Here is a 12,182-nt window from a genome sequence, read left to right on the forward strand (position 1 = left end):
GAACCGTTTTCATCGTCCATATGCGGCCATTTACATTTGGTCAACTTGGTCCATTTTTTTGTTTCAACAAAGGGGGCAGTATAATATGACATTTTTTGACACCCTTCCAGGGATAGCTACTACGGTAGTGGGCTTATAGTATATTTAGGGGAGTATCTACATGTGTACACACATTGTGACATTATTACATTGTTTATTTCATATTTTGAGGCGTTATGCCTCTAATACTTATACATTTAGATGGATACATATTTATTGCATATATATAATAACATTATACAGTATAAGCACTTATTTTATACAATGTGTGTTGCTGCTGATTAACTCCCCTATTCTAACATTTTCGGACTATTTATCCGGATGCATACCTATTAAATATATATAACTAACAATATATGGCCATATTATTAATCCCATACTAAATGTTTATTGCTGATAAAATCCTCTGTTTGAAACATTTTCTGACCTGTTCCATTCTAGTTACGTTCCTGGACGTGATATGTTCTTCCAGGTTGTAAAATGGCCGCCGCGTACTGGAATTCATACTGCGCATGCGCGAAATTAAGATAGCAAATTCTGGCCAAGATGGCCACCATGCTATCGAATGCGCATGCGCGGGAATAGCCACCCGCGATATCTCGCTATGCATTGCAAGCAGTAATGATAGTCTCATTACACAGGTGCGCAATACATTTGTACACACACTGGACAGCTGAGACCTAGAGGAACGAGCCCCCTTTTTTCGGTTTTCTGCTATTGACAACTTTGAATGTTTTTATTATATACATCTGGGTGAGTCATTATGTCATTAACACTTTAATGTACCTAGGACTGTCTTTTTTCTGTACTAGTCCCTTATTTATCACTTTGTATATTCACATGTACACTGGCATTCATATTTATCTTTAATACTGTATTCTGTTTTTGTATTATCAATTTTATATTGGATTTTGTCTTAATCACTGTTTAATTTCAATTGGGCTTTGCAAGCCTTTATATACTTATGACTTGATGTGTGTTTTTATGCTTGAAAAAAGTCCAGTTGGACTGAAACGTCGCATGGGTGAATAAATAGCTCTTGCTCTTTTTGGAAGTGCTGCCTCTGTCCATTCTTTGTCTGCTTGATATCCAGGACCGCGGACCAGGTCTTATTGAGTGAGGCGTGCACCCACTTGCAGTCCAGTGCTGTGGAATCTTTTCGTTTTGTGGATTGTGAATAGACATCCTGTCCTGGTTGGGCGCGATGTCTATTCACTGTCAAGACACTTCAGTAACGTTAATGTGTGAGTATGTGACAGCACATAGTGAACAACGCAGGATCACTGTGTGCCGATTACTTGAATATAGAGAAGTGTACGACACAGATTGGTCAGCGCCATACACTTCTTTACAATGCCCACTTGGTCAAAAGTAAAAACACGCCCAGTTGGGCATTAAGAAAAGTAAGTAGCAGAAAGCTAAAATCGCTCATAACTTGGTGAAAATAGATAGTTTTTCTAAATAAAAAACACTGCTGTAATCTACATTACAGCACCGACCTCATTATGTAGGAGATTGTCGCAAAAACACACACGCTCGTGTAAATCCGGCCTCACAATGTGTTTGAGAGAAACAGTTGTGTTGTGCAGAGGCAGGATTGGTACACACTGCTATACAATTTTTAGCCCTATTCAAGTACTGCACTATTCCACATTATGGCAAGAAACATTCAACTAAGGCCCCATGCACAAGCCCGTAAAAATAACTCCGTAATTAAGGACCGCAATACGGTCCACTATTATTACGGACCCGCCCGGTTCTATTGGCCGCGGACACCTTTCCGTAGCGCTACGTAAAGGTGTCCGTGCCGGGAAATATGGAGCATGTCCTACTTTTCAGCTTTTACGTTCCGTGCTCCCATACTTTGTATGAGAGCACCGCTCGAAAAATGCGGCGCGCGGGCGTCAATGCCTGCAATCACGGGCATGTCCGTGTGCATAAGGCCTAAGTAAGGCTGTGTTTACATTGGCTTTGTATTTCCATTGAGGGGTTCCGTCGGGGGAACCCCTCAAAGCAAAGGCAACCGGAAACCTTAGCTTCCCCTTTGCATCACTATTGATCTCAATGGTGACGGAAACTTTGCTAATGGTTTTCGTTTGTCACCGTTGTGAAAGGGTGGTTGTTTTGACGGAATAGTGCAGTTCACATCTGCATCAGGGCTCCGTTCTGGCATTCCATCAGAACGGAGCCCTTACTGAAAAACTAAAACCACAGGTTTCCGTTTCCATTGATTTCAATGGTGACTGATCCAGTGCAAACTGTGTCCGTTTGTCTCCGCTGTGGAAAGGGTTTTATAGTTTAGCCGGAATGAGTAGTACAGCAACCTACGGTATTGCTTCAGTCAAAACAACGGAACCCTTTCACAATGGTGACAAACGGAAACCATTAGCATTTAATTAGCTAGTTAAGGTTTCCGCTTGCCTTTGCGTTGAGAGGTTCCCCCAACGGAACCCCTCAATGGAAACAACACTAATGTGAACAGGCCCTAAAGAGAAATGACATTTCACTATTACTTTAAGACATGAAGGTCAGTCAATCCAAGTACCAGACACATCTCAACATCGACTCTTCAGAGGAGACTGCGAGAATAAGGATTTTATGGTCCAACTGCTCCAAAGAAACCACTACCGAGGAACAAGTAGAGAATTGCTTGGGCCATGAAACACATGGAATGGACATTAGGGTATGTGCACACGCTTACTAAAAAAAAAAGTCTGAAAATACGGAGCGGTTTTCAAGGGAAAGAAGAATGGAGGAGGCGTGATGGTGCTTCCTGGTGACACTGTTGGCGATTTATTCAAAATTCAAGAAACATAACCAGCGTGACTATCACAGCATTCTGCAAAGACATGCCATCTCATCTTTTTTGCGCTTAGTGGGACCAGCATTTGTTTTTCAACAGGACAATGACCCCAAACAAACATTCAGGCTATATAAGAGCTATTTGACAAAGAATGAGCGTGATGAGTGCTAACACAGATGACATGGCCTCCACAATCACCTGACAAACCCAATTGAGATGGTTTGTGGGAGGAGTTGGACCGAAGAGTAGGGATGCACGATGCATCGAAACTTCGATACGGTTTTCATATCGTGCACCCTCAAACGATTCTATACCGTTATTTCATGTATTTAGATACTAAGCAGTGCGGCCGCACAGCTTAGTATAGTAATACATGAATGTATGAGAGCGGGGCTGCGGCTGTGTGATACAGCCATTGCCGCGCTCCTGACAAGTTCACGCGCGGTCAGCATGATGTGATGTAACCAGCGCAGCACTAATGAGCGGTGGCGCTAAAGACCGAACAAACATGGCGGGCGCACTGCCAAACACCCCCATGTTCTGTCTTCCGTGCCTACCCAGACGCTCATTAGTGCAGCGCCGGCCGCATCACCTCATGCTGACCGCACGTGCACTTGTTAAAGCGGGGCTGCGGCTATGCAATACAGCCATTGCCACGCTGCGAACGGCGGAGATGAGAGAAACCTCTCATTTCCACCGTTATTCCCCTACACGCTGAGATCAAAGCGGACCGCAGCATACAAGGGGAAAATGAGAAGGGGAGATGCCCTTTGGATCGCATCACACATATGGTATATATGGGCTGACAGCCCAGGTTCCATTGAAAGACCCCAGGGCTGCCTGACCATATTTCCAGTTAGGACATACCCAAGTATGCCCTAACAACTGCCTGTGTACTATATGTACACAGGCTAATGTATTGGCATATAGATATATGCCAGTACATTAAAGTTTAAAAATAAAAAAAATAAATGTAATGTTAAATAGAAACACACACACACACACACACTTATTCATGGTATAAAATAAAAATGGCTTTTTTTCACTTATTAATGAGGCACAAGGTATCAATTTTGAACCTCCATGTGCCTCACATTAATAGTAATTAACCCCATCATGTATCTCACACATTAACCCAATATTGTACATTATGACTGAGGAACACGATGGGGTTCATTACTGTTAAGGTCAGGCACATGGAGGTTCTAAATTCATCACACCTCATGCTTCACATCAGATAATAGAAGAACTTTTTTTTTTTTTTTATTGTTGGCAAAAGTATCGTTTTGGTATAGAGTATCGCAATACTACACAAAGTATCGGTATCGAAGTCCAAATTCTGGTATCGTGACATCCCTACCGCAGAGTTAAAGGGGTTTTCCCATGAAGTACATTTGACATATCCACAGGATGTGTCATAAATTTCAGATAGATGCGGGTCTCGCTTATCTCTAGAACTGGGTCCCCTAAACCCCGTTCTTGCTTTTTATGCCACTTACGGATTACATGGTTGGGAGTTACAGAAACAGCGTAAATCGCTGAGCTGCGCTCTTTCTGTAACTCCAATAGAAATGAATAGTAGTTACTGAAACAGCGTAGCTCGCATTCCATTCCGTAACTTCCATTCACTATGGATTTACAGAAACCGCGTAGCTCAGTGAGTTACGCTGTTTCCGTAACTCCAGACCATGTAATAAGTGGCCGGGAGTCAGCGTGAGCACAAAAAGCTAGAACGGGGTTTAGGGGACCCAGTTCTAGAGATAAGGGAGACACGCATCTATCTAAAATTAAGGACATATCCAGTGGATGTGTCAGATGTCCTTCATGGGAAAACCCCTTTAAGGAAAAACAGCCAACAGGCGCTCAGCATCTATGGGAACTGCTTCAAGACTGTTGGCAAACAATTTCAGGTGACTAAAAACAGCTTTGCGCACTCTTGCCATTCTCCCAATCCGCTTCATGAAGTAAAGCAAAAAAGGGGGCTGTTCGATAGTCACCTGCTTCTGCTTTTTATTCACCCTCCCCTCACCATAGACCTCTATGGGCAGCTGTTACCTATTCCATCTCTTCTCTAAGGATTCTGAGTGAATTCTGAATGAGTAAAAGGTTAAAGGGGTTGCCCAGGCATTGGGTGGTTTTTCATACTGATGACCTATGCAGGATAGGTCATCAGTATTCCAGGCATCAAATGTTATGCAGTAGTTGGTGCAGCAAGCAGATGGCACCGTACACTGTATAGCGACCGTGCTGGTTACTGCAGCTCTGCTCCTACACGGAGACCGTAGTCTTATGCTTCTGGCACCGAACACCGCATAACATCTGATGCCTGGAGGCAGCCAGAGCAGCTGATCGGTGTGGGGTCCGGGTGTCTGACTCCCACCGATCATATACTGATGACCTATCCTGTGGATAAGTCATAAGTATGAAAAACAGCCCCAAACACTTTTTAAAAACAGGAAAAGGGGGAAGGGATATTGTTATATAAAGTCTAAAACAACAACAATTGAACATAGTTCAATACTGCATATAAAGACTTTAAACTCAAAATTGACCTGAACGGAGTTATACAAACCAAGGGAATACAAATGTGTAAATATACCTTATATGTGAAATAAAAATGCAGCGTAAAAGTATAAAAATAGTAACAAAGCTGGTAAACATGATATTAATTCTGCCATACATCTAGCACATGAATGTAGATGTGTCTAGAATTTTAAGGATATATAATGCATGAACACGCTATACCATATAAGTGATTATAATGCATGTGATATACTATGTAATTCATATGTACATGGTTCCTAACAGATGGACACCTTCGTTTGCACACTATAGTGTAGTAACAACCAACAAGGATACCAAAAGAACAAGGTAAAAAACAATCGTGTTTAGGAAGCTAAAGGGGCTCACCTAGATGTAACGCCTCATGCACACGACCGTTGTGCCACTCGGGCCGCTTTTGACGGCATCCGATAGTCTTCACGAGGCAATTCACTTTAATGGATGAATTGGGTCAGTAAAAAATGATCCGAGTCTCCAATCCGAGGAAAGATAGGACATGTTATATCTTCCCTCGGATCACTGACGGGACTCGGCCGGCGTACACATTGGTGTGCATGAGGTATTAGTCTTTTGAGAATGTTACCAGAGGCGGCTGGTAACATTCCCAAAAGACTTACAGCTAGTTGAGCCCCTTGTTCTTTTGGGATCCTTCTTAGTTGTTACTACCCTACAGTGTGCAAACGTGTCCATCTGTTAGTACCCACACATGAACCACATAGTATATCACATGCATTATAATCACTTATATGGTGTTCATGCATTATAGATCATTAAAATTCTAGGCATAGGTATATATTAACGTACTAGCTGTATGGTAAAATTTATATATCTTATGTTTACCAGCTTTATGTTGTTTATTTTAATATTTTTCTCTGTTCATTTTTATTTCACATATTTAATAAAAGGTATATTTTATATTTACACATTTGTCTTCCCTTGGTTTGTAGAACTCCGTTCAGATCGATTTTGAGTTTAAAGGGGGAAGGGTGTTTGAGAAGTCGAAAAATATGCATTTTTCTCTAATAAAATATATAATAACATTGCCAAAATTAGCTTTTACTACTCATTTATTCAAAGATATTTTAGAATCGGAGTTACAATTTAACACCTTGGAGACACTGACAATTTTGTTTTTCAATCTTTGCATTCCAAGAGGCCCAACTCTGTCCATCGACAAAGCCGTAAAGGGCTTGTTTTTTTGTGGGACAAGATTTAGTTTTTCATGACACCATTTAACGTACTGGGATGGGCAGAAAAACGCAAACGCGCCATTTTTGTCATTCATCGTGCGTTAAACATGATCACTATATTCTACAGGTTGATAAGTTTATGGCAATGGCAAACTTATCGGTTATTTTTCTATGTTTTAACACTTTCATAAAAAATTTAAAAAAATTATATATATCGTTGTGGTTGCCCTATTCTGAGCAATAACTTTTTAATTTGTCGATTTAGTGGTGTGATGGCTTATTTTTGGGTGGGCGAGCTGAAGTTTTTATTGGTACCATTTTGTAGTAAATTAGACTTGATCACTTTTTATTCCATTTTTTTGGGGAGCTAAGGGGACCCAAAAAAAAAACCAGTAATTTGGGAGCTTTTAATTTTTTTTACCTTTTCCGCGTGCGGGTTAAAAATTATATTGTAGTAGTTCACACTTCTACGGACGCAGCAATACCAGTTATGTTGACATTTATTTAAAAAAAAAAATTTTAACAGGAAAAAAAAAAGGGGAAAAGATTTTTTGCTTGTCTTTTTAACTTTTAAAAATCGACAACATTTTAAATATAATGGTGTATATGGAATAATAATATCTGAAGCCCTTCAGTTGTGCGCCTCTGCCATGGAGCCGCCATTTTAGGGTCCCCTCTGTGCAGTCCAAAAAGATCTAAGAGTCTAAGAAACTCCCACTGTTCTCGGATAGGCCAGAGCTACTCAAATGAGGGGGGCTGCGCGATGGCACATCAGTGGGGGCTGCCCACCTCATTCTAATGCATTAGATGTCGGGGTTGACCGCGATATCTAAGGGGTTACACGGGCAGAACCAAAGCATCTTTTTGTAAATAGGAATTTAAAGTCTTTTGAACTGCTGCAAAGAGAAGATTCTCTTCCAGCATACAAACAGTACACAAATTTTTTTCACATTTAAAAAAAAATAACATTTTTTAAAACAAAAACTAAATATGTAACAAAGACCTTTAATACACAATTTCAGTAAGCAGCCTAAAAGAAAAGGTTTGATATCGGCTTCATATAAAATAACATTTAATGTTTTGTTTTACAAAACGTAAGGATAAGAATATATGGGTTAAGGATGGGGAGGATGTGAAAATAAGCTGGAGGAGACAACTGAGACCGTAGTGAAGTAGAATCTTCACTCAGATTGAAGCACATGATTTCACTGGATATTTGAGTGAGTCAATACCCCATACAACCTCCCAAACAGCATGTATGGACTGGAGTGACAAAAAAATTAAGTAATTTTTAACCAAACTTGTAAGGCACAAAAGGGGGATTTACAGTAGTACAACAATTTAGGAGTCTGAGCAGATAGATTTGAGAGTTTCAAACCTGATTCTGTTGGAGTGGAGGCTGGGACTGTCCATCAGGAGCCTGGCCCTGGCTTTCATTCCCTCCAACTGGAGAGCCACGGGTCGTGGCTGTCATACTCGACACAGGGCAGATCTTTGCAATTTTGTCTGTTTATGTAGCAGTTGTAAGAGAAGAAATTATAGTCCCTTTAACAAAGATGACAAGCCGGCATACGTCTGTCTTACGAAGCTCCACCTCAAACACAGAACGTTTTGCAGAGACCATTGCATTACCTGTTCGTGGAAAAAAAAAAAAGAAAAAAATTATATTAGTACCGTGATTAGAAAAAAAAATGCATTTCACATAACTGGTTTAGAGAACTGCAGAAGACTACTCAACAATAACTGCGCATATGCATATATATTCTATCTATATATATATATATATATACAGAAGTCGCTACTACTGCTTGTAAATAGCGGGGGCAATCTCCACTATAAAAAGTTTCGAATGAGTGCGATGGGGGACAGAAATGTATATTAGAGAGCGTACTCACATACTGAAGTGAGTACACTGCTAATAACTTTGTCCCCACATAACCACTTTAATTATAAATATTAATTCTAGACCCGATGACTGAAGCTTTAGTGTCCCTATGAGAGCCGAGAACAAGGAAAAACATTGTGACCGGGACATCTGGACTAAGGAAAAACTTTAAAGAGGCTCTGTCATCAGATTCTCAAATACCTATCTCCTATTGCATGTGATCGGCGCTGCAATGTAGATAACAGTAAAGTTTTTTTTTTATTATTATTAAAACCATTCATTTTTGGCCAAGTTATGAGCTACAATTGGGCGGTTTTTTTTCCGTTATGTCCAACTGGGCGTGTATTGTGTTTTTAACTGGGCGTGTTTAAGTGTACGACGCTGACCAATCAGTGACCAGTCAGCGTCATACACTCCTCTCCATTCATTTACACAGCAGCGATGTGCAGCCGCATACACAGAGATTAACGTTAATCGAGTGTCCTGATAATGAATACACATGAAATCCTGCCTGGACGTCATGTGTATTCAGAATCCTGACACTTCTGAATCTTTTCTGTGAGACTCCGGCAAGGGAAGCGAAATCTCGTTTACCTCCGTAATCTCGCGAGATTACGCGTGGCTTGCTGGAATCTCACAGAAAAGATTCAGAAGCGTCAGGATTCTGAATACACATGACGTCCAGGCAGGATGATCATGTGTATTCATTATCAGGACACTTGATTAACGTTAATCTCTGTGTATGTGGCTGCACATCGCTGCTGTGTAAATGAATGGAGAGGAGTGTATGACGCTGACTGGTCACTGATTGGTCAGCGTCATACACGTAAACACGCCCAGTTAAATCACAATACACGCCCAGTTAAAACACAATACACGCCCAGTTGGACAGAACGACAAAAAAACACCCAATTGTCCATTTCAAAGCTCATTTGCATATATATATATAAAATAGCTCATAACTTGGCCAAAAATTAATGGTTTGTAAAAAAAATAAATAACGTTACTGTTCTCTACATTGCAGCGCCGATCACATGCAATAGGAGATAGGGATTTGAGAATCTGGTGAGGAAGCCTCTTTAAAAGGGAAGGTGTCATGATTATTTTTATTAATTATTATAATATTGCTTTTAATATGATATTAACATAAATTTTATTTGTGTTCTCATGTTCTACTTTTTACTTCCTACTGCCTTTTTTTCATCTCTGTATGTGTCGATTAACGACACATACAGAGACGCCATACGGCACATACATCCCCATAGAGAATGCGAATGGGAGCCGTTACATTCTCTGAAGCGTACGCAGTCTGTGTGGGAACGGTGCATGCGTCGCTCCCACACAGACCAAAACGAAGCTCGTTCGCAGAGCGAAATCCGGCTCCATTTTCATGTGGACCGGAAGCCACTGCCGGACAGTAAGATGACTATTTCCGGCCGCGGCTTCTGGTCATATGTTCAAGGAAGCAAAGGCGCAAGGCATAGGAGTGGAGGCGGCAGGAGAAGGTAATTTATGTTCGTGTATGTGATGTGTGTATTAGGTTAGTGTTATACGGTCTGCTGAGCTCTGTATCTAATCCTCCTACACTGTGCAGTCGCTCAGAAAATGGAGGCACACAGTGTAGGAGGTTTGAAGATTCAAACCCCTCCTTCTCCTGGCACCAGCCAGAAGAAGGGAGGGGGGATTGTGTGAGGACACTAGAGGAGAGTGTGTCCACCCGAAATTTGCAGCATAAATCAATGAGGTTGCTTTACCACAGTGACCATGCTGCAATTCTGGGAACTGCTCCCTCTAGTGGCCAGCACATGGAAATGTTATTATAAATTAGATTCTAAGCTATACTTCCTGACTTGTGAAAAAATTAAAACAATGTGTAATCACTTAAATACTAATTGTTTAACTGATAAAAAAATAAAATAATTTCTAGCGACACATTCCCTTTAAGCATTGACACAGAAACACCTAGGCTACTAAATTTCCTGATCGCTAATCCTGTGATAACTGAACTTTTTCTTTTAAGCCGGGTTCCCAAATAGCGTAAACACTGCGGAATTTCCACAACAAAATGCAGGTTTTCGCCTAACGGACCTGGCATTTTTATTTTTTTCTCAAATCTGACGTGTCACTTTGTGATGCTTTGGAATGCCTTTATTTTTTTCAAGCGATTGAGAGAGTTTCTGGTGACACATTGTATTTTGAGTTAGTGGTAAAATTTGGTCGATACATTGTGTTTATTTGTGAAAAATACCAAAATTTAAAAAGAGGAATTTGCCAAAATTAGCACTTTTCTAAATTTAAATGCATCCTTTTATTTTTCTAGGATTTTTTTTCAAGGCTTTCAAGAAAATTTCAAAAGGCTGTTTTTTCAGGGACCAGTTCAGTTCTGAAGTGGCTTTGAAGGCCTTATATATTAGAAACCCCTTATAAACCACCCCATTTTAAAAACTGCACCCCTCGAAGTATCCAAAACAGCATTAAGAAAGTTTAACAGTTCTGGTGTTTAACCCCTTCCCGCTTCTGGACGTACTATTAGGTCATGGTAACTGTATCGTTCGCGCTCCATGACCTAATAGTACGTCACGGGAGGAACGGCCATCCTCCAGACACATACAGGAGCTGTGACAGCTGCTGTCTCGTACAGCAGTTGCCGCAGCTCCTATAGCGGGGATCAATCACTGTGTCCCTGCTGATTGACCCATTAAAAGCTGCGTTCAATAGCGATCGTGGCTTTTTAGGGGTTAAACCACCATCGACGGCCCGCTACATGATAGCGGGCAGCGATGGTTAATGTGGCAACCGGACACGTAACAATGGCGTCCGGCTATGCCATCTACGGAAGCCTAGTGGGTCCTGACAAACTCAGTGAGTAGCTGACAGCTCTAATACGCTCTAATACGCATGTAGTGCAATGTACTAGAATTGCGATCAGGGCCTCCTGCCCTCAAGTCCCCTAGTGGGACAAAAGTAATAAAGTAAAAAATAAAAAAAATAAAAAAAGTTGTCAAAAAATAAGAAAATAAAAGTAATAAAAAAAAAAAAAAAAAGGTCACCTTTTTTCCCTTATCAGTCATTTATTATTTAACAAAAACAAATAAACTATACATAATTGGTATCGCTGCGTCCGTAACGGCCTGTACTACAAAATTATTTCAGTATTTATCCCGCGTGGTGAACGCTATAAAAGAAATTAATAAAACATACCAGAATCACAATTGTTTTGGTCACTTCACCTCCAAAAAAAATGGAATAAAAAGAGATCAAAAAGTCGCATGTACCTAAAAATGGTACTGATCGAAACTACAGTTCGTTACGCAAAAAACAAGTCCTCACACGGCTTTCTTGATGGAAAAATAAAAAAAAGTTATGGCTCTTAGAATAAGGTAATGCCAAAAGTAAAATGATTTTTTACAAAAAGTATTTTATTGTGCAAACGCCATAAGACATAAAAAAAAACCGATAAACATTTGGTATCACCGTAATTGTATTGCTATGCAAAATAAAGTGAATGTCATTTATAGCGCACGGTGAACGCTGTAAAAAAAAAAGTTAGACTAAAAAAACAATAGTAGAATTGCGGTTTTTTAGTCACCACACCTCCTAAAAAAAGAATAAAAACTGATCAAAAGTCGCATGCACCCCATGAAAACTACAATTAATTCCTCAAGGGATCTAGTTTCCAAAATAGGACCACTTTTGGGGGGTT

The 12,182-nt window shown here is 40.4% G+C and overlaps 1 protein-coding gene across 4 annotated transcripts in view; it reads right to left on the bottom strand.

The window, feature by feature from the left end:
• The window catches only part of USP9X (ubiquitin specific peptidase 9 X-linked), a 195,687-nt gene that overhangs the window by 139,179 nt on the left and 44,326 nt on the right, over nt 1-12,182 (bottom strand). For all 4 annotated transcript variants that reach the window (XM_075853942.1, XM_075853941.1, XM_075853939.1 and 1 more), the window contains exon 2: nt 7,973-8,226. In XM_075853942.1, the coding sequence (XP_075710057.1) occupies nt 7,973-8,068 (96 nt within the window). In that variant the 5' untranslated portion in view covers nt 8,069-8,226. The remainder of the gene's footprint in view (nt 1-7,972; nt 8,227-12,182) is intronic.

Source organism: Rhinoderma darwinii, chromosome 2 (genome assembly GCF_050947455.1).
Source record: "Rhinoderma darwinii isolate aRhiDar2 chromosome 2, aRhiDar2.hap1, whole genome shotgun sequence".
Lineage (NCBI taxonomy): Eukaryota > Metazoa > Chordata > Amphibia > Anura > Rhinodermatidae > Rhinoderma > Rhinoderma darwinii.